At 31.5% G+C, this 26,440-nt stretch overlaps 1 protein-coding gene across 1 annotated transcript in view; it reads right to left on the reverse strand.

The window, feature by feature from the left end:
* The window catches only part of LOC114324355 (transforming growth factor-beta-induced protein ig-h3), a 157,688-nt gene extending 131,507 nt beyond the window's left edge, over positions 1–26,181 (reverse strand). The window contains exon 1 of the mRNA XM_028272159.2: positions 25,944–26,181. Coding sequence (XP_028127960.1) covers positions 25,944–26,014 — 71 coding nt within the window. The 5' untranslated portion in view covers positions 26,015–26,181. The remainder of the gene's footprint in view (positions 1–25,943) is intronic.
* Between the last annotated feature and the right edge of the window lie 259 nt (positions 26,182–26,440).

The following is a 26,440-nucleotide window of genomic DNA, read 5'->3' on the forward strand; positions in this document are numbered from 1 at the left end:
AATGCAGAATGAAAGATTACGTTATTAGCGATGGCCAAAAGTCCCTGAGAACTTCTATAATCTTTATTTTAATAAGTTACAGGGGTGACAAACTAAGAGAAAATTAAGTGTGATTTTTAATTTCAAATATCTGATTCAAAATAAACTTTTTATTTATTCTAAGGGACTTTCGGCCCTCGGTAATAATTTATTCTTTCATTCTGCGTTTAAATTTTTCAAAAATATTTATTGGTTTTTTCAGGATTCGAAAAAAATGAACACAATATCCTGGTAATATTTTCCAAATCTATCTTTGTCTTACAAGCTTACAACGCACTCAGCCGAATAGAATATTGTCAGCATATTGTCAATCAGATACTGACAATCAGTGACAATTTTAAATATTTGACATGGCATCGGGAATATTTTGAGTTGTTGATTAAATACTATTGATATATAGTGTATTTGATAAATACACTATAATTTAAGACGTGAACTTAATAAAAAGTTATTTATTGTGTATTATTTGTGGAAGGACCAAGCAGAGAATACATCAGGATAATATATTCTGCGATCCCAGTATTTTGTTGTTAACGATGTTCAAAATTGTAAGCGTTCCAAAATAACCTCCGTTAACCGAAACCTGTTTAATCGAAACATCGTTTATCCGAAATGGCTGACATTTTCAATAATTTCATCAATAAAAAGTAAATTTCAAAAAAGCAATAAAATTAAGGAAAATAACATCTTTAACAGTGTTTTTTTTAAGAAATTTTCTATTTTCTTTTGTGTTTTCCTTTGACAATAATGTTTTGCAGCTATATCTTGCCAATACTATGTTATTTGATACAAGAAAAATACAAAATACAATGTTATTTTTAACCGAAATTCTTGTTATCCGAAACGACTTCACCCCAATTGTTTTACTGTATTATTAAAAAATCACTTTAACACTTTTCCTCTTTTCTCGATTGAGTATTAGTTTTTGTTGTACAAATAAATTATTACAATCACTGAATACATAGTTAGTGAAAAAATTATCACATTAACTGAATTAATAATTTGCAATTATACAAAAATAACAGTTATCCAAGAACATTCAAAAGCCCCATCTCTTTAAGTTAATCAAGACATTTTCAAGTAGAATAACATTCTAGTAATGTTTACATATCCATACCAGTGTGAATTTTACTACACGTAATTTGCCGTGTAAAGACAGAAAAAGTAGGGATAGCCGTAAAATATTTGCGAATTATGTACCCATAGCCTTAAAAATATTGTACACAATTTGAGTTATTATCAATTAAATATATGTCAAAAAGTGAAATTCTGTAGTAGTTTGTAAATATATTCATATAAAATAAATTAAAACTTTACCGATTTAGCAATTATTCAATATTGATAACTATCGATTAAAAATCGAAAGCGGCCATCTTGCAAAAGTTATCTGTCATCACTGTCACGAAATTATTATGACGTCTAAAATTTAAAAAGTTCTTAAATTGTAAATTGCAAGTAAGTGGTAAAACCAATATCAAATTATTGTAGAAAGTGAAATTTTAGATAAAATATATTTTGGCATTATCCAAGCTGTCAAGCTTTCAGTAGGTAGGTACTTCATTTTCCAGTTTTTCATTCAGGGATTATTAAAATTAAAGATGATTAATTTTTATGAAATAATGAAGATAATCAAATTTAAAAAAATGTGAAGTGTTAAAATAAGGTTTTAAAGAAGTTAAATAAACGACAGACTTTTATTCAATTTATTTTATAAATTTTATATTATTTTTAAATAATTAGAGAGCTCTTACGTACTCATCTTTAAGGTGCGAATCATCGGAATTCAAATTCCAAGTTGATTTCCAATCAAATTATGTTGGCGATAAAATTTTGTATGCACCACGTCAGTAAAGACTCTTTATCGAACTAGTCTGTTACTCGCTTTGCTCGCTACGCTCGCGCTTCTCGTAATATCAAGACTCGTTCGATAAAGAGTCACTTTACTGACTTGGTACATAAATAACTATTATAACGTTTTGATAATTATAACAACGAGTTTAGTCTTGTTCATGTGTCACAATATTTTACGTCCATGCTTCTAAGAAGCCGACAGCGGGGGCAACCAAAAACTATGGAAAACAAAGGAATGACGTCAAAAATTAACGAGAACGAGGACCTACTGACAGAAGAAGAGACAATAATAAAAAATAAATACAGAATACATTACAATGTAATATGTCATATGAAGAAATTTTGCATGCAATAGGAAAACTAAAAAATAAAAAAGCACCTAGGCATGACAAAAGTACGCTAGAAATGATTAAAAGTATGGGTGAAAAAGCAAAAAAAATTACTCGAATTACTCAATATAGCATGGAAAGATGAACAAGTGTTAAGTAAGTAATTGATAAGAATTGCAATAAAGTTAGAGGTGCTTAGCAAAGTTACGAAAATATACGAATAAATATTAGAAAAGAAACTGAGACCTGTAATAGAACCAACACTACAGGAATCCCTAAGACCAGATAAAATATAACCAGAATGATCGCCAATATTCAAAACGAATAGGCACCAAAAGAAGAAGAAGATAAAATGAGAGATCATATCAGAAGAGTTCAAAACGAGAGAGGATGTAAAACAGGGAGGAATTTTAAGTCCTTTATTATTTATTACGTTTATGGATGACATTAAAAAAGAAACAAAAAAACTAAGTCACGACTTTATAGAGATATCAGATTGCATATTTACAGATAATGTAGCATTCCTAGCATCGACCGAAGAAGAGATCAAAAGAGGTGTAACGATATGGAACAAAGCTCTACACAATTTGGGAAAGATCACGAACAAGGAAAAATCAGAAGTGATGGTCATAGCAAAAGAAAGAGTGCATATAAAAGTCAATAATGAAGGAAAGGAAATTAAGCAGGTGAAAACGCTTGAATAATTAGGAAAGACAATTGAAATTGGCAAATAAGAAGAAAAGAACAATAAAAAGATAGATAAAGTGATTAAATTATACAAGACAATAGGGAGAACAACCATCAAGAAAAAAAAATAACGAAACAAACCAAAACAAATATTTTTAAGGCACAGCTTTTGAACAAAATAATCGTTTTAGGTAATAGTTATTTTTCTACGGCCGTGCTAAAAGAGCCACTTTGACGCAAGCATTTCGTTTCCGAAAGTTGCACTTTCCCGCACGGCGTGCGTGAAAGTAAATTTTCCGGCACGGCGTGCGGGAAAGTAAAATACCTTGTAATATGGGATTATAATATATTATAATACATGCAATAAACTAATATTTAGATATTATTTACTAATTTATTTCAAATTTATCTTATTGTGTTCATGTTTTAATGAAATTAGCGCGATAATTCGATGAAATAAAATTATTTTGACATAATATTTAAAAGTCAGATCAGTAGACAATTACAATGGTTTTGAATCGTCGTCATGGAAACCAATATCGTCGTCGTGGTAACCCATTAATTATATCTATTGAAAGTTTGGTTTTGACAACCTTGTCAAGAATTAATTTGTGCATTTTCACTTCTAAATAAAAATTGATATAACTCTATTTTTTGTGGCTTTTCTTTTCAGATGTACGGCCCTAGAAAAAATATTGTTCCTAACTCATGCGGAAAGTGTCTTCCCCGCACTCGACTGCTTGCCCAAACTCCGCTATCGCGTCGTTCGGGTCAACGGCAGTCTCGTGCGTGAAAGTATTACTTTCCGCACTAGTTAGGAAAATAACTATTTCCACCTACCTCTACCGAAAGTATACTTTTCCGGACCTGATTGTAGGGAGCAAAGTTGTACTTTTCCTCCCTAGGGAGGAAAAGTAAAAGTGACGTCATGGTATTTCATTCATGAAATGTAACTTATTGACGCCCTGTACAATAGCTATTTTCTATTACGTAAGTTTCTATACATTTTAACGTTTATTTATAAAACACTCTGTATTTTGCAGAATGGTAAAAAACAGTAAATTGTTATTTTGATTTAACAATGTTTACATTATTAATTTGACTTATATTTGACAGTTGACAGTTATATTGTACGTACTTGTTAGTTTTAGTTCTAATAAATTTTGTTGGTTAGTTACATAAATATATTAAGTAAAAATGAAAAAAATGACTTGTTATTTGAGGAAGGTGGAAAAACCATATGTATAACATGGGAGTAAAGTGCCTTTTCCTCCCTTGAATGATTACTGCCCTCCGCTACGCGTCGGGCAGTAAACTTCATTCTCGGGAGGAAAAGTAGCACTTTCCTCCCTTGTTATACAAATAGCTATTTCCTAACAAGTACAGAAAGTCATACTTTTCCGCATGCGACTGCAGTTTTCCGAACGACGCGAAGCGGGAGTTCGGCAAGCAGTCGAGTGCGGAAAAGAGACTTTCTGCAAGCGTTAGGAACAATATTTTTTCTATGAGTCTTGGAAAAATGACCAAATCTTAATCAAATAATTTAATTAATATGAAAATACATACACAAATTAATTCTTTGACAAGATTGTCAAAGCCAAACTTTCAGCATAATTGGTTAGCATGACGACGATCTTGGTTTCCATGACGACGATTCAAAACCACTGTTATTGTCTACTGATTTGACTTTCGAATATTATGTCAAAATTATTTTATTTCATCGAATTCTCGCGTTAATTTCATTAAAACACAATAAGATATATTTGAAATAAATTAGTAAATAATATCTAAATATTGGTTTATTGCATGTATTATAATTACTTTAAGGCCATATTAACATATCTAAATTAACATGCGTGCGGAAAAGTAAAACGCGTGCGGAAAAGTAACACGCGTGCGGAAAAGTAAAACTTTCTAAACTAAAACGCGTGCGCGAAAGTAGACATTTTTGCACGCTCGTAGAAAAATATTTTTTAGTGCCTTTTCAAAACTTATGATAACTAAAAATCTTAGAAAATAAAAAAATGAGAGTTTTGCTTTTCTGAATATTTTAGATTATTGTTTTTCTTTAAGACACAAATTGGTTAAGATATGGCTGTTCAAAATTTGCATACACTCGTAATTAGTGAGTCGTTCAAACCCTTTCAACCACACCGCTTTCAAACAAAGCACTTTGAACCCATGAAACTTACAGATCGTATATACATGAGTAAAGTAACTTGGGAAGCGGTAACGATTAATTCCATTTGGGATGCTAATTAGGGGGTGATTTTCACGGTTTTTTTACCAAAAAAAGAGACCAGCTGTATTTTGGACGTAACTTGTTTACTTTTAATTCTAGAAACTTTTTTAAAAACAAAAATAAAGCTTGTTTCAAACACTTTAAAAAAAGCTTTAATGAGTTTTTCCCGAAAAGTGCTTCATTTTTTGGTTATTTCACGTTACAATATTCGATTTGGAATTTGGCGAATAAGAACCTACGTTTCATTGGCTACAACACTCTGCCTCTACTATATCTACAGACTTCATGCGTACACCATTTTTTTCACTTTTTTTATAAGCTACATTTTTGCTGAGAATATTTTCTTTTTTTGATAAAATACTTACTTTTTGAGTTATTTGCGAAAAACCGTCTAAAAACGTGTTTTTTTTTTGTTGAAAAATAAACATATTCACTCTCAAATAACTCGAAAAGTATTGAATTAGTGAAGATAGAACAAAAGTTGCTTAGAATTAGTCAGTTTATCCATTACCGGACATACATATTTTTAACGTATGATTTTTCACCTCCGAGAAGGGGGAAACTCACCCTCAGGGTAAAAGCACATATCATCACAAGCACAATATCACTTTTTGAATTTATACTTCTTTACCGGCGATATGAGGGTGAATTTTTATATGTTAAAACCTATGATCCCGGCGCATGCGCATTATAACTTTGTTCTGATTGGATGTTCAAATGACATGTCAAAAATTATTCAATACGGCGGCTGTGGGACAGCTCTAGTTTGATTATTTATGGTTGTTGCGTTTTAAAATTTGTGTGAAAAGAAACAACAAACAAAAGTTAGTTAATAGTTATACTGCCTTTTTAAATAGTTTTCATATACCTATATTTTTGGACTTTTGGACTATTTTGGACAAGGAAAACTCATTCTAATTTGGTAAGTAGTTTTTATTATAATCATATTGTAATTATACATTTGGATTAGGTTGAAATACAGTAGAGCGTCGATTATCCGAACTAATTGGGAGACATAGGTGTTCGGAAAACCGATTTGTTCGGATAATCGAACTACAATATATTGATACATATTTATAGTCATACATATTTATCCACAAGTGAATTAAAGCCATATTTATATACCTACATATTTATTTATATCTTGATAATGACAACTAGCAACTAAACAAAAAAAGAATGTGTGTGTGTACTTTCTACGCACGTAAGAAGTTATACTTCTATTATATGATTTAAACGAAATTAATATACTTTTTATTTATATTTTGTTTAAATATTAAACTAATTTATACTTACTACTTCTCAAACATTTTTATTAGAACAGTGCCAAAAATTAAAATAATAAAAGAATAAAACACACACAAACACATTAAACAAGCCACAAATGATGTCTGAACATTAATTGTCGAAAAATTTTTTAACTAAATACGTATTTTCTGAAAATACAATTATATAATAAATATACCTACAATCATAAAATGTATTAAAAAAAAACAAAAAAGAAAGTTTCTATTGGGACTCGAACCAGCGCTGATAAGAGCGGTTGGTATTGGAATTCATTCGCCTTCTCCGCTTAGCCACGGACACTATGTGTCATTATTTACGAAGATCGACTAACTAAACGGATTAAACTTGTGATATTTTGATATTTTGAAAATTGATCAAATTATTTTAATTTTGAATTGAAATGATTTAGAATTGAAAAAATACAACAAAACCTAGAGTAAAAAACAATATATTAGGTGAATATTGATAGAAATTTTGATGGTAATCAAATTATATAAATAAAAGTATTACATACTATGTATTTTGGCAGATCAAATAGGTAGGTTTATACCCATGATACATTAACAATTATTACGTACCTGTTGCTTTTAAAAACTATTTAAAAGTCACTACAATATTATAAACTTTTTTGTTTCTCTCCTCACAACAATAAAACTAATATATTATACATTTGTTTACCTTTACCTTTACCTCCAAACCGCAGCTGCCATATCGGATAATTTTTGACATGTCATTTGAACATCCAATCAGAACAAAGTTATAATGCGCATGCGCCGGGCTGATAGGTTTTAACATATAAAAAAATCACCCTCTATCGCCGGTAAAGAAGTATAACTTCAAAAAGTGCAGTCTTTGCAGCAACATAATTATTTTTGGATACAATATTGAAGAAAATTGAAGATATTTTAAGCGTCATTTACTAACGCTTGCTCGGTATTCGAGTGCGGGACGCGGGAGTCGATAGTTCGAATAAGCGGTCGTTCGGTTGATCGACGTTCAGATAATCGACGCTCTACTGTACATTTATTTTCTCAAGAATGGGGATTTTAGGGAGAAATCCCAAATTAGGTCCGATTTTTATTTTTAAATTATGATTTTTTGGCGTAGATTTATTTATCTAGTAGGTATGTAATGCTTTGATTTACATACTTAATTTGATTACCAACAAAAGTTCTACCAATCTTCATCTAATATATTGTTTTCTTACTGTTTTGTTATATTTTAATATTTTCTTCCACAAAATTTAAACTACATAATTTAATTATATTCAAAACAACTGTCAAACAGTAAAACGTTCAGTTACCCTATTTTTCCACATGACAAATAATGTGGAATTGGACGAGTGAGTCTAGGCTTCGATTACGAATCAAAGCTCCCCGAAATTCACGGGTTCGATTCCCGATGCAAGTTTTTATTTTTTTATTTTTTTATGTATTTTATGATTGTAAGTATATTTTGTTATATAATTTTTTTTTTCAGAAAATGCGTATTTAAAATTTTTGCCAACAATTATTATCGTTCAGAAATAATTTTTTCTTTGTGGCATTTTTCAATGTGTTTGTGTGCGTTTTATTCTTTTATTTTTTTAAATTTTTGTTATTGTCTTAAAAATCACATAATATGTAGTAGAAGTAGGTATAACTTCTTACGTGCGTACAAAGTACACACACATTCTTTTTTTTTTTTTTTTTTTTTCTTTGGCATGTTGGCTATGTGTATGTCAAATGCCATGTCAATCCAAGCGGTTCTTTAAAATTTAGAGGTTTTGCAATATTTTACAGTGAGTGAATGAACTATGTAAAGAGCTGGAACGTGTGCCTTCCCCAGTATCAGCGGATATGTTTAAAACCAAATTTTCATGTCAAAATTGCGGTTAATTGTTTTTATGTCTACATACATAGTAAATGATAAAAGTTAAGATTCAGTGTATACATTGCTAACAACGGATTCGCTTGAATCATGTTTTTGAGAAATAAGAGTTTTAGTATTTTTCACACAAATGTCTTTAGTGCTTTTGGTGTATAGTGAAAACTGGCAGCCGTATACTGTGCTCTTCTCTGCCCGATATGTTGACGTTTACGAACTCTTTCCAAGGGATAAAAGTGAGGGTTTAAAAGAGGATTATTATACTCTGAACTGTCCAGAAGGAAACCCTTTGGAGTGCACAGTGTTGATTACGGATCCCATTGCCGTTGACAGATATACGTTTAGTTACAAATATATAAGTAGTAAATTTAAGAACACTACGGGAACATTTAAATACCAAACTGAACTCGTAGATTTTAATAACAAGGTAGATTTGGCTAACGCCAGCAGTCCAAACTTTGCTGATGGATACTACTATGATGCTAGAACTGATTCTTTAAAGGTATGGTTTGTTGGAGGCCCTTTTTCAATCTCAGTGTTTTATCAAGGTATTGTCAGTGAAATTGTAGACAGCCATCAACAGCCTATAAATATCCGATTTAGGACCTGTAATCATACCTACAACCTAAAAATTTTAGGCGAGTTTGGACAAGGTGTTTCCAAAACTGACCAACGACACATTTATGTCCGTAAAGAATTAAAGAATCCGAGGAATGCATACGGTGATTGTTTATATTCATTAAGTGTAAATCCTGAACACGAAATAATAAATAAAGCTACAACACAATTAGTTACAACTACCACTGCCATAACAACACTAAAGACAACCACTACAAAAAGAGCAACCATCACTACAACCACTCAAAAAATAACTACAAGTTCAACAAACACAGCGATTCCAAGTCAAGATGTCCCTATACAAGATGATACAAAATCTAATACGGGAACCACAAAAACGTTATTAATCATACTGCTATTATTGGTAGTGTTTTGGATATTTTTAACTCCTTTCCTAATATACTACTGCAAGAAAAGAACAGCTTCTGCTTCTGGTGAACCTTCCAGCAGGTTTTCAAAAATCAAATCAAATTATACTGAATGGTTGGCCACCTACAGACGGCCAAGAGAATCAACCAAAACTCATAATGAAGAAAACGTTTATTCGACGCCTGCAGAAGATTGTGTTCTAGAATTGCCCAAACCACATTATGATTATGTTATGGTTATTAGAGAGAACGAAGCATTGACTGATAATCATTACACGGTTGTTGACGACGACAGAAGAAGGAATTCAGATGAGTCGTATTTAGATCCGAAAGAGTGTCAGGAAGGACAGAACGAAAATTCTACTACAAATGGTTACATAGATGTGCTTGGTTAAAGGAAATTTATACCTAATTTTGGTGCACTTGGAAGTGGTATAGTTTTAAATATATCTACAGGATGTTACAAAAGGCAGGTCATAAATTAAATCACATATTCTGGAACCAAAAATAGTTCGATTGAACCTAAGTTAACTTAGTACAAATATGCACATAAAAAAGTTGAAATGAAAGTGAATGAAATGAAAATTGATTTTTTCCAATATATCGAAAACTGTTAGTGATTTTTTATTTAAAATGGACATATGTCATTCCTATGGCAGGAACATCTTAAAAAAAAAGCAGTGAAATTTGAACACCTCATAATTTTATGGGGGTTTTGTTCCCTTAAACCCCCCCAAATATTCGTATACGTTCCAATTAAATTATTATTGTGGTACCATTAGTTAAACAAAATGTTTTATATATTTTTTGCCTCTGCTCTTAGTACTTTTTCGATAAGCCAATTTCTATCGAGATATTTGGAACATTTGTAAAAGCTACCACAAATTTTTAAATGTTTAAGTAAAATTATTGAAACCTGGTAATAATATTCGATATTCTTAATTAACCATTTACAAATACGTGGTGGATTTTCAAATGTTTAAATATCTCGATAAAAACTGGCTTATCGAAAGAGTACAAAGATGAAAAAAGGTTTAAAAACATTGTGTTTAATCAATGGTACCACAATAATAAGATGGAACGAATACATATAATCGAGGAGTATAAGGGAATAAACCTCCATGAAATTTTTATGAGGTGCACAAAATTCACTATTATTTTTTTAAGATGTTCCTGCCATAATAATGTAACATTCCGGTGTTCATTTTCAATAAAAAATCTCTAATAGTTTTCGATATACTTATTGGAAAAAATCGATTTTCATTTTGTAACTTCAAAGGGCTGTAACTTTTTTATGTGCATATTTGTACTAAGGTAAGTTAGGTTCAATCGAACTATTTTTGGTCCCAAAATATGTGATTTAGTTTATGACCTGCCTTTTTGTTACACTCTGTATACATAATGTTTGTAAAAATACAATATTTGTAAAAACATTATACAAGATAAGCTTTTATGTTTCAACAGCTTTTTATTATGTATATTGATTTATAATAAAAGTTTTTTTTTGCATTTTTAACGTTTAAATGCATTTTTCACATTATTATACTCCTTATACAGTGTGTCCACGGATAGGGTGCCCAAGAGGAAAAACTTTTTTATTTTCAATTTTAGCGAAAAATATCATTCTTGATAAAAAGTTTTGCTTGTTCTAAAACCCCATAAAATTAAATAAAATTCAAGTTTTTCAAATCCTGCTTAATTTTATAGCCAATTTTATGTAAATCTCTATAAATTTTTGAACTAAGTTCGAAATTGTAACAATAATAACTTGGGAGAACAACCCTTTCGCTTCTCTGGATTATGAAGCCAAACTTTGTCGTTCTCTTTGAATCATCAAATTAGTTAGTAATTAAATAATTATTAATCCAATAATTTTAATAATGAAATTTAACACAAGATAAATTCTTTATTGAACGCTTAACAATGTCGAAAAAAATGACAATTCGCAAATTATTTATCGGAGTTGACAGTTCTTCTTCTTAACGTGCCCTATCAAGTCCCCTTGACGTTGGCGATTAACATGGCGAAACTGTCTCTGACTCGAGCTATTCTAAATAAGCGTTCTGCTTTCTTTATTCCTGTCCACTCCCGGATATTCTTCAACCAAGAGGCCTGCTTTCTACCAATTCCTCTGCGTCCTTCGATTTTACCCATCATAATAAGTTGAAGAATATTATACCGGTCTCCCCTTACTACGTGTCCAAAATAGGCCATCTTTCTATATTTGATGTTATCAAGCAGCTCGCGGGTAGCATTTGCTCTCTTAAGGACTGCCACATTTGTCAGCATAGCCAACCATGGTATTTTCAGTATACGTCTGTGCAGCCACATTTCAAAGGCCTCCAAACGGTTAATGGTGGATATTTTTAATGTCCATGCTTCGACACCATACAAGAGGACTGACCAAATGTAGCATTTAATCATGCGCTTTCGAAGTTGAAGTTGCAAGGTATCATTACAGAAGAATGACCTCATTTTTAAAAATGTCGTGCGGGCTATCCCGATTCTACATTTTATCTCTTTATCTGGATCTAGTTGTTCAGTAATATGGCAACCAAGATATTTAAAACTGGGTACTCTTTGAATTATATGAACATCAACATATAACCGTGAATCTTGATGGGCCAAACGGCTAAATACCATGTATTTTGCTTTTGAACAGTTTATATTTAGGCCAAACTCTCTTCCCACTGTGTCAATGGCATTTAAAAGGTGTTGTAATCCATTTATATCATCACTTAAAATAACTGTATCGTCTGCATATTTGATTGTATTTATCAGAATTCCATTAACTTTCACACCCCATTCCAAATTATGCAGCGCTTCCTTAAATATTCTATCTGAATATAAATTGAATAACAGTGGTGACAGTATACAACCCTGTCTGACACCTCTTTGTATTTGCATATTTCTGTTGATTTTCCATTTATGCAAGCTGTCGCTGTTTGACGTCAGTATAATTTTTCTATGATTCGTACATCTTGACTATCAACTCCTTTATCCTTTAATATTTTAATATTTTTTAATATTTTAAAAAATATTAAAATATTAAACAGTTGACAGTTACTAAGCTACATTGTGGCTTGGCAACACTAGATTATTTTTACGATTTCGAACTTAGTGCAAAAATTTATAGGTATTTACATAAAATTGGCTACAAAATTAAGCAGGATTTGAAAAACTTGAATTTTATTTCGTTTTATGGGGTTTTAGAATAAGCAAAACTTTTTATCAAGAATAACATTTTTCGCTAAAATTTAAAATAAAAAAGTTTTTCCTCTTGGGCACCCCAAGCGTGGACACACTGTATGTCTGAAGTATGTACGCTAAAAAATCTTAGATAAATGGAAACTGAAGGTTTTTGGGAAATATCAATAAAAGAGGTTACAGAAGAAAGTGTTGCAACTGTAGAGAAATTTAAGGTCAAACTGTATTATCATTATTATTTTAAGAAGTTCGTCTACCAGTAAAAAGGAAGGTATTTTGAACGAACTTGGAGGTAATTATTTGATAAATTCTTATTCTTTCTTATAATCCTTAGTGCCTTTCAGGGCGTCGGATGTAGAGTCAGAGGTGAAACCAGGATGATCCTAAGGGGGGTTACTCTACTTGAAGGTCTCTGGGGGTATGGAATAATAATGGTGTTAAGCGTATAGAGCTCAAAGTACACCCCAAAAGGGGGGTTATAACCCCCAAAACCACCCCCTGGTTACGCCTATGTGTAGAGTTCCGCCTGTTATTCATGTCTTCCATAAAATTCTATTGGTGGCCAGGTTCTTCATCTATTATATGCGTGTCTCTCTTTTCATGTCACCTATGTCATGGATTTGGTCCATTGATGTCTTCTTTGGCCTTCCCTTTTTCCTTTTGTTTCCCAATTTGGCTTCATGTACCTTCTTTGTTAGTCTTTCTAAATCTTTCAAATTTCGTAACTCCAGCTATTCTTCTCATGTTTTTCATCTTGGCCGCGTTTATCATTGATTCATGTTTCTTTTGCATAATTCGTGTTTCCGTCCCGTATGTCATTATCGGATTAACTATACTGTTATATACTTACGACATATTCAGAAGTAGACACTTGTTCCTTTACTATTATATTGGTATTCCTTTCTTTTTTCTCATCTTTATTTATTATCATAAGTTTTTTTATTGGGATTCATTTATTTGAGATTGAGATTGTTTTATTAATTTGTTTCTTAAAAAACAAAGATTGCGCTGGTCAGGTCAACTTATAAAAATGGATAATAACAGATCACCTAAGACAATGATTAGAAGAACTGAGTCAGTAGTTAACTAGGATTAGTAGGACGTCGACCAGTAAGAAGACCAAGGAAGAAGATGGATAGACCAAGTCAGTGAGAACCGATGCTAAAGAGATATTGATGGTAGATAACTGGAAGAAAGTAGCCAAGGAAATGGATAATAATGTAATGTTATAGTAATGTGAAAGACTAGTCTAGTCGCAACATAGAGGGTCCCGTGGACACTTTTAGGTCGCCGCGATTTGTTGGTGGTATTATAGGTTTTTGGGTCGCTGAATCCAATGGAAGTGGTCTGGAAGCCCAAATGTGGTGAGTTTAATTGTTATTAACAAAATATTGTAAAATTAGGTGATTTCAGAAATAGAAGCCCTGTACATAAATTGATAGTGTTAAGGTCTTCTCTGGTGTATTTTTGGTCGCTGAATCGAATGCAACTAGTCCCGATTACTCAAAATATGTTCTTATTTTGTTAATAACAAAATAATAGTTTATTCGCCGAAAAGCTCGAAATGCGCTATCTACAGCAAGTTTGTAGTCTTTTTCATAGTATTTTTATACGCTAAATCGATTGCCGCTAGTCGTGATAGCTTAAACTACAATCCGACTTTGTTATTAATAAATTATTGCAAAAATAACGGTTTATAGTACGTTCACTCACGGTTTTTGCTCTAAATTTTAAAAAACCACTTGGATTGACATGAAATTTGGCATACACGTAACTAAAATGTCAAACAAAACAAGTGAAATTGTGCTGATGTCTGCTTTTACTCTGGGGGTGAGTTTCATCCCTTATCGGGGGTGAAAAAAGAAACCTTTAAAATAAGTCCGGAAGTGGATAAACTGATTAATTTTAAGCAACTTTTGTTCAATGCAGTTTTTTCACTAAATACTTTTCGAGCTATTTGGTTTTTTTGTTGAAAAATAAACATATTCACTCGCAAATAACTACTCGAAAAGTATTGACTTAGTGAAAAAACTGTATAGAACAAACGTTGCTTAGAATTAATCAGTTTATCCAATTCCGGACTTATTTTAAAGGTTTCTTCTTTCACCCCCGAAACGGGGTGAAACTCACACCCAGAATAAAAGCACCCATCGGCATAATATCACTTGTTTAGTTTGACATGTGAGCTACGTGCATGCCAAATTTCGTGTCATTCCCAGTGGTTTTCTAAAATTTAGAGCAAAAACCGTGAGTAAACGTGCTATAAACCATTATTTTTGCAATAATTTATTAATAACAAAGTCGGAACGTGGTTTAAGCTATCACGACTAGTGACAATCGATTTAGCGTATAAAAATACTATGAAAAAGACTACAAACTTGCTGTAGATAACGCATTTCGAGCTTTTCGGCGAATGAACAATTATTTTGTTATTAACAAAATAAGAACACATTTGGAGTAATCGCGACTGGTCGCATTTGATTTAGTGACCAAAAATACACCAGAGAATACCTTAACACTATCAATTTATTTACAGGGCTATTAATACTTCCTGAAAAACACCTAATTTTACCATAATTTGTTAATAACAATTAAACGCACCACATTTGGGCTTCCAAACCACTTCCATTGGATTCAGCGACCCAAAAAACCTATAGTACCACCATCAAATCGTGGCGACCTAAAAGTGTCCACGGGACCCCCTATGTTGCGACTAGACCAGTGGTCGTCAAAGTGCGGCTCCGGAGCCGCATGTGGCTCTTTGGCTCCTTAGGTGCGGCTCTGGCTCAAATATCCACGGAAAGCGCAATAATATTTTGCTTTAAAGAAATTGGTAGGAAAAACATTACATCTTATTCTGATAAATTAGCTTTTATCAAACTTACAAACTTTACCATTTGTCAAAAATCCTCTTAATGCTTCAACGGCTGAGTTGAAATTTTCTCCTTTTGAAATTGGCATTAATAGCTTTGAAATACAATTTCTGGATTTAAAAAACAAGGAGGTATGGCGCTCTAAATGCGAACGTCTATGTGTTAAATTGGAAATTTTGGAGAAGAAAAAATATTCACAACACAAGAAGTGGTCTGCTTTGAATGACCTTGAGAAGGAAGACATGGTCATTTTCAACACTTGGAATAACATTCCTGATTCTTATGATTAGCTAAAAAAGCTCACGTTTGCTGTTCTTTCCCTTTTATTCGGTTTTACATATCAACATTTAAACAAAATTGGATTTTGCGCCAAAAATGTTGTAAAATATACAGTGTTGTAGGAAATAAAACCCTACAAAACGAAAGAAAATAGAAGTTCCTACGATGATTAGAAACGAAGATATCGCCAAAAAACGAAAAAACACATTTTAATTTTTTGGGGGGTTAAGGATGGGGCTAAGGGTTTAAACATTTTTTTGGTCGAATACTTTTTGATGTAGAACATGTGGTTCTTTTATTTTTGAAATATCGGTGGGAGCATTTTTCACTATCTCAACCGACTGACTGGATCCTTTAGTTTTATTTAACGTAATAAAAGTTTGCTGTACAAGCAGATTTGGTTCCCAATTTTTTTTTTAAATTGTTGTAATGTTCATATTATTTGGCTCTTTGGCTAAAAAGTTTGCCGACCACTGGACTAGACTATTAGTTAAATCGTAAGATCAAAACAGTTTGTTTTGTTTTGTTGTCAGTATCAACGGTTTATTTAATTTAAATTGTGTATTAAAAACAGTTTCCTAACAGTGTACTATATATAATATATACGAAACGAACTTTCTTTTAAAATCCATTGTCGTGTTTATTTAATAATAGTAAGTAATGTTTAAGCAGAAAAATTATCAGAACGATAATACTAACACTATACGCCAGGGCAGATAAATAAAAATGAGCGATTTCAGGGTAAAAATCAATACAGGTATTTGAAGGTGCTAAATCGTAGGGGGGACATAGTTAATTAAAAATACATACAGAGGTACTCGCAAATCAACCTCAGTTTTTTATAAACACAGGCTAAAGTCAGAAAATATGGTTTTTTGCCTGTAGCATTTTTTGTATCATGTTTACAGCAAAAGTTGTATTATGAAAGTTGTGTATCATAAAAAAACAATTAATTTTAATTTTGATTAGTTAAAATTGATAAATAATTAACCGAGATAATTGCAAAAAACCACATTTTTTGCACTATTTTGTAAATGTTAATAACTTTTACTAAATATGACCTAAGGAACATATTGTACCTTAATTATGAGGATATTATGTGCCCTTACTAGAGTGCAAAGTATCAAGAAGATCGTTTTGTTAGTTTACTAGTTACGTTAATTGTTTATCCAAAACATTGAATGTTTAAACATCTATTGTTGCCCAAGGGGTATTTTCAGAGCTTTTTAGCCAAGTGGAGTGAGTTTTTAAAGACTCAAACTACTAAGAAATTAAAAAAAAAATGATACATTTATTATTTAAATGCTCTTAAACAAGTCGTTTAATAAATAGCGAGTTTTTCCTTATAAACATTTAGAATAACTTTGTTATTTTTCACGACAAATAATTATAATTAGTTGTATCAGAAAAGTGGTAAAAAACACATATTAAAAACTAAAAATAAACTTTCTATGACCAATAATACCCAACTTATACTTTTTTTTTTGAAAAATCGTATCTGTATTGTTTATAAATATTAAGAGTTGAAATTTGCAAAAAATCATAATAGACATCTATATTTTACATTGCAATTAATAACTACTGTATATCTTGTATTTAAAATGAGTAATAACCCTTTAAAATGAAGGTACTCGAGCTGACTTAACTGGGACCGTGTGATGGGGGAAGGATCTCTGAGTCCGCTTTCGCGCTTCGAGATTTTGGTATTGAAAGTTCAAATTGGAGCACTTGAAAATTTTTACAATAACTCCGCTTCCAGAGAACGTAGAGCCTTAATTTTTTTTTAAATTGGGGTAACTGGACGAAATAATAACGACTAGCTAATTTCCACTCACCGGAAAAATCGGGAAATTCTGGAAAATGGACTTTTTTATTCAACATTCATTTACAACGTTAACACTAATATATTTCAATAAATATTTTCATAGCATATTATAAATTTGTAAATAAATAATAAATGTACAGTATATATATATATCTTTATATACATATACAGGGTGGTTCATCGTATTTGCCTCGGTCTCTGTACGGAAAACGACTTGATATTTAAAAAAATATTCTTGACAGCAATTTACAGGGCAATTAACACTACAATCTAAAACTAATGAAAATTATACAGGGTGCTTCAAAAAAGAGGGGTATATTAAAGTTATATTTTCTCTTATGGAACACCCTACTCGTGAGCCATTTTTGAATTTTCCTTAAAAAAATAAGCTATATTTTTATAAGGGTTTCCTACACGTAAATACATGGTGTTTTGATTTATTTCAATTTTTATAAGAATGTAAGGTTTAAGAAAAAAAAAATTAATATCTACGAATCTAAGAATCCGTGACAAAATTTTTCTTGGATCTTTATAATAGACTATTCAGCATATTGGAACAGATATTTATTGTAATAATATTTATAATTATTTAATCGTACATTTTTAGATTTAAACATTAATTAAAAACAAAAACATTCAACAAAACTGAAAACATAAACAAAAACATACCTCATTATAGGGCCAAAACTAGTTTTAATGTGTATCTACAAAAACACATATTAAGTATGTGTTTTTGTGTTTTGTGTTTCTCCACAATACACCAGGGTAGAAAAATAAATATGAGCGATTTCAGGGTAAAAATCAATACAGGTATTTAAAGGTGCTAAATCGTAGGGGGATATAGTTTATTAATAATACATACAGAGGTACTCGTAAATCGACCTCATTTTTTTATAAACAAAGACCAAAGTCAGAAAATATTAGTTTAACATAGTTTACAAAATCTCAAGAAGATCTGTTTGTTAGTTTACAAGTTATATTAAATGTTTATCCCAGACATCGAATATTTAAACAATCATTGTTGCCCAAGGAGTGTTTTCAGAGCTTTTTGGCAAAGTGCAATGACTACTTAAAAACTCAAAGTACTAAGTAAGTTAGAAAAAATAATATATTTATTTTTTAAATGTTGTTAAACAAGTCGATAAAAAAATGGTAAGTTTTTTCCTTATAAACAATTAGAATATCTTTGTCATTTTTTCTGATAAATAATTATAATTGGATGTGTCAAAAAGCTGGTAAAAAAATGTACATTAAAATAAAAAAAAAACTTTCTAGGACCTATAATAGCCAAGTTATACTTTTTTTTTGAAAAATCACATCTCTATTGTTTATAAATATTAAGAGTTGAAATTTTTAGAGCATGGTAATAAATATCTATATTTTATGACAATTGATAAGTACGAACTATCTTCTATATAAAACGAGTAATAACCCTTTAAAGTCAAGTTACTCACGCTGACTGAGCTGGGACCGTGTGATATGGAAGAATGTCGGAGTCCAGTTTCTCGCGTTGAGATTTTGCTATAAAAAGTTCAATTTGGAGCGCTTGAAAAATTTTACAATATCTCACCTTCCAGACAACGTAGAGCCTTTAATTTTTTTTGGGGTAACTCGACGAAAGTATACCAACTAGCTAATTTTCATTGGCCGAAAAAATCGGAAAATTCTGGAAAATGTATTTTTTATTCAACATTCATTTACAACGTTAGCACTAATACATTTTGATAAATATTTTCATAAAAAATTATAAATTTGTGAATAAATATTAAAATATAATTATAGTATGTATACAGGGTTGTTCATTTTATTCGCCTCGGTGTCTGTACGGAAAACGAATTGATTTAAAAAAAATTCTTCATAGAAATATACAGGGCCATTAACACTACAATTTAAAAATAATATGAATTATACAGGGTGCTTTAAAAAAGAGTGGTATATCAAAGACATATTTTCTATAGAACACTCTACACCTGATGAAATTTTTGAATTTGCCCTTAAACAATAAGCTAGACTATACCTAAGTGCAGGGTGTTTTGATTTATTTCAATTTAAAAAAAATGTAATGTTTTAAAAAAAAATAAACAGGTATTTACGAATCTAAGAATTGGTGACAAATTTTTTTTGGATCTTCATAATAGACTATTTAGCATATTTAAGCAGATTTTTATTGTAACAAAATTTATAATTACATGATCGTACAAAAAAAAACGTTCTCAAATTGAAAAAAAAAATGTATAGATTATAATTATTGATCTTCGTTAATTCTACACAGTTTTTGTACAGGTTCATCAATTTCTTCCACATTATCCATAATTTCTTAAAATAAATCAATTGTACCGAGCTTTGCATAAATTGCAAATATGATACTGATGAACAAAGATGCTACAACCTTTTGACAGTTATTATAGATGACAAAAGTGAAGTCGAAGAAGATTTGTTTAAAAAAAAATAGAGATAATGTTTAAGAAATTAATAAATCTGTACATAAACTGTGTATAATTAACGAAGATCAATAATTATAATCTATACATATACATTTTTTCTTAATTTAAGAATGTTTTTGTTTCCAATTAGTTTTTAAATCTTAAAATGTACGATCAATGGCCGGTTTCACCAACGACGAATAGTAGTTTATTCTATGATTAAAGTTATTCGACCAATAAACTGGCATATCTCCATTTTACTAACGTCAAATAAGACTTATTTTATTTATTTATCAAAAAAATACTTACTCTTTGACTAAATTGGCAAGTTAATCTGACTGTAAATATTTAGAAGAAAGTAAATTCGCCAGTTTCACTTTAAATTATTAAAATTATATTGAAACAAAATATAAACTTAAACATCTAATACATTTTATTGGACGAATAGCATTCATTGATTTATTTGTTGTTGGGGAAATTGGACCTAAGTAATTATAAATTTTGTTACAATAAACATCTGTTTAAATATGCGAAATAGTCTATTATGAAGATACAAGAAATAATTGTCAACGATTCTTAGATTCGTAAATATTTATTTTTTTCTAAAATTTTACATTTTTCTAAAAATTTAAATGAATTAAAACACCCTGTACTTAGGTATAGTCTAGCTAGCAGCTAGCATATTGTTTCAATTTGAGCAATTCAAAAATTTCATCAGGTGTAGGGTGTTCAATAAAAAATATATCTTTGACATACCACTCTTTTTTGAAGCACCCTGTATAATTCATATTATTTTTAGATTGTAGTGTTAATGGCTTTGTATATTTCTATGAAGAATTTTTTTTAAATCAAGTCGTTTTCCGTACAAACACTGAGGCGAATAAAATGAACAACCCTGTATATAAATAAATATATAGGTACATACCATAATTATACTTTAATATTTATTCACAAATTTATAATATTTTATGAAAATGTTTATCAAAATATATTACTGTTAACGTTGTAAATAGAATGTTGAATAAAAAAATCCATTTTCCAGAATTTTCCGATTTTTCCGGTCAATGAAAATTAGCTAGTTGTTATTCTTTCGTCGAGTTACCCCAATTTAAAAAAAAATTGAAGGCTCTACGTTCTCTGGAAGCTGAGATATTATAAAGTTTTTCAAGCGCTCCAAATTGAACTTTCTATAGCAAAATCTCGACTAGAGAAACTGAACTCCGACATTCTTCCATATCACACGGTCCCAGCTCAGTCGGCGTGAGTAACTTGATTTTACAGGGTTATTACTCGTTTTAAATAGAAGATATTTGGTACTTATCAATTGTCATATAAAATATAGATATTTATTACCATGCTGTAAAAATTTCAACTCTTAATATTTATAAACAATAGAGATGTGATTTTTCAAAAAAAAAAAGTATAACTTGGCTATTATTGGTCCTAGAAAGTTATTTTTTTCATTTTAATGTGCATTTTTTTACCTGATTTTTGACACAACCAATTATAATTATTTATCAGAAAAAATGGCAGAGATATTCTAATTGTTTATTAAGAAAAAACTTACCATTTTTTTATCGACTTGTTTAACAACATTTAAAAAACAAATATATTATTTTTTTTAATTTTCTTATTACTTTGAGTCTTTAAGTAGTCATTGCACTTTGCTAAAAAGCTCTGAAAACACTCCTTGGGCAACAATGATTGTTTAAACATTCGATGTCTGGGATAAACATTTAACATAACTTGTAAACTAACAAACAGATCTTCTTGAGATTTTGTAAACTAATAAAGGCACTTAATTACCTTATGATCAAGGTACAATAAGTTCCTTACAACCTATTTAGTAAAAGTTATTAACATTTCCAAAATAGTGCGAAAAACGTGGTTTTTTGCAATTATCTCGGTTAATTCTTGATAGATTTTAACTTGTAAAAATTTAAATTAATCGTTTTTTTGTGATACACAACTTTCATAATACAACTTTTGCTGTAAATATGATACTAAAAATGCTATAGGCAAAAAACAATATTTTCTGACTTTGGAATTTTTTTATAAAAAAATGAGGTCGATTTACGAGTACCTCTGTATGTATTTTTAATTAACTATATACTCCCTACGATTTAGCACCTTCAAATACCTGTATTGATTTTTTTCCCGTTTTTATTTTTCTACCCTGGTCTACTAAGAAGGACTGAAAATCAATAATGAAATAGACAGACAGTTTCGTAGTAAATGAAGTAGTAAGGCAAGGTGACCCACTTTTATCTATTCTTTTTAGTCTCCTTCTGGAAAACGTTCTACAGGAAGTCAATATAAATAGAAAAGGAATTATGTATCATAAAAAGCAACAATGCATGGCGTTCGCTGATGATATAGCAATAGTAGCAAGAAGCAAACAGGAACTGTTAACTAAATAATTAGAAAAAAAGGCCACAAAAAGGACTATATTATGTATATTAACGGCATAACAAAAATACACGGAATGCAAGGACCAAGAATATATGTAAGAGGAAAGTAGGTATAGATAGTATAATCAAATAATAATACATATCTATACATTCGAAGAAATTGAGAGGTTCGAATATCTAGGAACAATTAACATAAAAACCAAATATAGAAGAATAAAACCAAAATAGACTAATGAAAGCAAAAAAGTGTGAATATGCATTAAGTAGGTTAAGAAATAAATCCATATCACGAGCCAAATTAAAAATATAGAAAGCGGTTATTGGGCCTATAATAACTTATGCATCAGAGGCATGGAAATTAAATAAATAGCAAAAAGAAATGGTGCAGATATGGGAACAAAATGTACTAAGAAAAATATTTGGAGAAAAAATGCTATATTTGGAGCTCTATGGCGAGCCCAGCATACTAGGGGTAATAAGAACCCAACAACAAAGTTGCCTAGGACACTTACAGAGAATATCAGACTACTGCAAATGCTACTTTCGAGTACCATTGGTGGGCGTCAGAGAAGAGGTCGACCCAGAGCAAGGTGGAAAATAAATGTAGAAGATGATCTAAAAGATTTAACGTTCAAATTGGAGGATGAAAGTAATAGACAAAAACGGAAGGAGGAGAATGATCATTCAATGCTATGGGACTACTAGACTCGACGCGCTAATATTATTATTACTAATGTGTTACACATTGCTTGTATTCAAGAATGTATGTAATTGTTTGTATTCAAGAAACTAGGTGGAAAGGACAAAGGGCGAAAGAACTAGGTGATGGATATAAATTGTGGTATGTAGGGAATAGTAACACTAGAAATGGAGTTGGTATAATTGCTGATGGTGAAATGAAAGATAACGTAGTAGAAGTTGTAAGAACGAGTGATAGAATAATGTCAGTGAAATTTGTAATTGATAAAGAGGTATTGAATGTTGTGTGTGTGTATGCTCCTCAAACAGGCCTGGGTGAGAATGAAAGAAGAGCTTTCTATGACCAATTAGGAGACGTACTGAGTGATATTCCAGCAGAGGAGAAAGTTTTAATAGGAGGTGATTTCAATGCACATGTGGGCCAAGCCAAGACAGGATATGAAACAATACATGGGGGATTAGGCTTTGGAACTAGAAATGAAGCTGGAGATGACATGCTTGAATTATCAACAGCATTGGATATGGCGATTGTTAACACATTCTTTAAAAAGAGAGAAACTCAACTTATTACCTACAAAAGTGGACAACATCAATCCCAAATAGACTACTTCATGATAAGGAAAGAAGACATACGTGAATGCAAGGACTGCAAGGTAATAGTTAGTGAGACAGTAAGCCAACAACATAAGCTGCTTGTTCTGGACATCGAAGTAAAAAGCGAAACTAAACAAAAATATCGGAGAGGACCACAAAAAATCAAGTGGTGGATGCTAAAAGATGAGAAGGAAGGTCTATTCAGGAAAATAATAGTAGAAAAAATATGTTGGAACACGAAAGGAAGCCCTAACACAATTTGGAGAAAAATGGCCAATATTATTAGAGAGACGACTATTGAAATACTTGGGAAAAGGTCAGGAAATAAGTTTGAGGATAAAGAGACTTGGTGGTGGTCAAATGAAGTACAAGGAAAAATAAAAGAGAAGGGAAAATTATATAAAAAGTGGCAAGAAACCAGATCGGATATAGATCTTCAAAACTATATGGTCGCCAAAAAGGAAGCGAAAATAGCAGTAGCAAAAGCTAAAGCAGAAGCGTATTCAAACCTATACAATCAACTTGATACCAGGGAAGGCGAAGCAAAGATATATAAAATAGCCAAACAGACAGCAAAGAAAGCAAGAGATTTTAATCAGATTAGATGTATCCGAGATGAAAATAATAAAATACTAATTCACGAAAAGGATGTCAAAAAGAGATGGAGAAAGTATTTTGACAGTTTATTAAATGAATAATTTGACAGACAGCCTGTCGAGTTAACGGAGACAGTAGCAATGGTTATCAGAATATCAAACGAGGAAGTGGCTCAAGCGCTTCAAAAAATAAAGAAAGGAAAATCAGTAGGACCAGATGATATTCCTGGGGAAGTATGGAGAGCATTGGGAGAGACAGGAATAAGTTGGCTAGCAGGTCTATTTAACAGAATTATGGAAGTTGGACAAATGCCAGACGAATGGAGAAGCAGTATATTAGTACCTGTCTACAAAAACAAGGGAGACATACAACAATGCACAAACTACAGGGCTATAAAACTACTTAGCCACACCATGAAAATATGGGAGAGAGTAATTGATAGACGGATACGTGAAGAAACCGAAATATCCGATAATCAATTTGGCTTTATGCAGGGCAGATCAACAACAGATGCAATTTTCATTGTAAGGCAACTGATGGAAAAATACAGGAATAAAGAGACCAACGCTCATATGGTATTCATTGATCTTGAGAAAGCATATGATAGAGTTCCTCGAGAGATTCTGTGGTGGGCTCTCAATAAGAAAGGAGTCCCTGGCGAATATGTAAAGATTGTGAGAGATATGTATGAGGAAGTAACGACTAGTGTTAGGACAGGTGTGGGAGAGACTGATAAATTTCAGGTGAAAGTAGGATTGCACCAAGGCTCGGTGCTTAGTCCTTATTTATTCTCATTAGTTTTGGACCAGATAACATCGAAACTACAGGGTAGTATTCCATGGTGCCTAATGTATGCTGATGATGTAGTGTTAATAGGAAATAGTGAAAGAGACTTAGAACAAAAACTGGAACAGTGGAGACAAGCTCTGGAGGAAAAAGGTTTAAAACTTAGTAGGACAAAAACAGAGTATTTGGAATGTTTATTTAAAAATGGAGTTACTACAAATAAAATGGTGTCTTTGGATGGTGAAATGATTGTGAAAAGCAATAGTTTTAAGTACCTAGGATCGGTATTACAGAGTAATGGAGAAATAGATGGAGATGCATGCAGTAGAATTAGGGCTGGATGGATGAAGTGGAAAGAAGCGGTGGTGTGTTGTGTGACAGAAAAATTCCAATGAAGTTAAAGGGAAAATTCTATAAAACAGCCATAAGACCGGCTATGATGCACGGAACTGAATGTTGGGCAGTGAAAAAGAAAGAGGAACAATGAATGCATGTGGCGAAAATGAGAATGCTTAGATGGATGAGTGGAGTGACAAAGAAGGATAAAATTAGAAATGAGATTTGAGAACAATTGATGCCAAAATGAGAGAGCATAGGTTAAGATGGTTTGGTCATGTTCAACGTCGAGACGTTAATCACCCAATACGAAGAATAGCTGAAGTGCAGATCCCTGGAAGGAGTAGGAGAGGAAGACCAAAGAAGACCTGGGGGAGACGATAAGGCAGGACATGTTGGTAAAGGGGATTAACATTGATATGACCCAAGATAGAATTGTATGGAGAAATGCAATTAGGGAAGCCGACCCCGCATAGGGATAAGGCAAAGAGAATGATGAATGTGTTACACATGTATGCAAAAACCACTAGTGTACAGTTTTATATTTGTTATTGTTTTCGTTTTACTAAAATAAAATTATTTCTTATTAAGAATATAATAAAGACTATTTCTATTAAATTACATACCTGTAAAAATCAGACTGCGCTGCTCGCACAACCAACAGAGCACTCAAAAAAAGAAATGCTTTCCCAAGCATTTTCGCGAACCCGTTTTACTATCTATATAAAAAAACCGCTTGTAGAACTCGCGGAAAACCGGCTAAATTAATTCTCTTTTTCTGTTTACCAACTGATCCACCATCACCGCAGGAGCCCCCATATATAAACAATTCCAAATGGTGGGGCTGCGCTCATCGCCGAAGATAACACCGTTAGGCCGACTAAAAATGTTATACTCCAGTAGAAACATTCGGAACATCGGGATATTACGCGAACTGCGTGGAAATATATTTAAAAACAATATTATTGTTGATTGTTGTGCTATTTTTTTAACGTTTCTTTAAATATAAATATAAATTCCCAAAAGTTGTTATCGGAACAGATTCCGTAATATGTTCCTAAGAATTCAAAATGCAAGAGTTTGTGTACCTACATGTTTTAAAAATTTTTAATCTTATCTTCTT

The sequence above is a fragment of the Diabrotica virgifera genome, chromosome 1 (genome assembly GCF_917563875.1).
Source record: "Diabrotica virgifera virgifera chromosome 1, PGI_DIABVI_V3a".
Classification (NCBI taxonomy): domain Eukaryota; kingdom Metazoa; phylum Arthropoda; class Insecta; order Coleoptera; family Chrysomelidae; genus Diabrotica; species Diabrotica virgifera.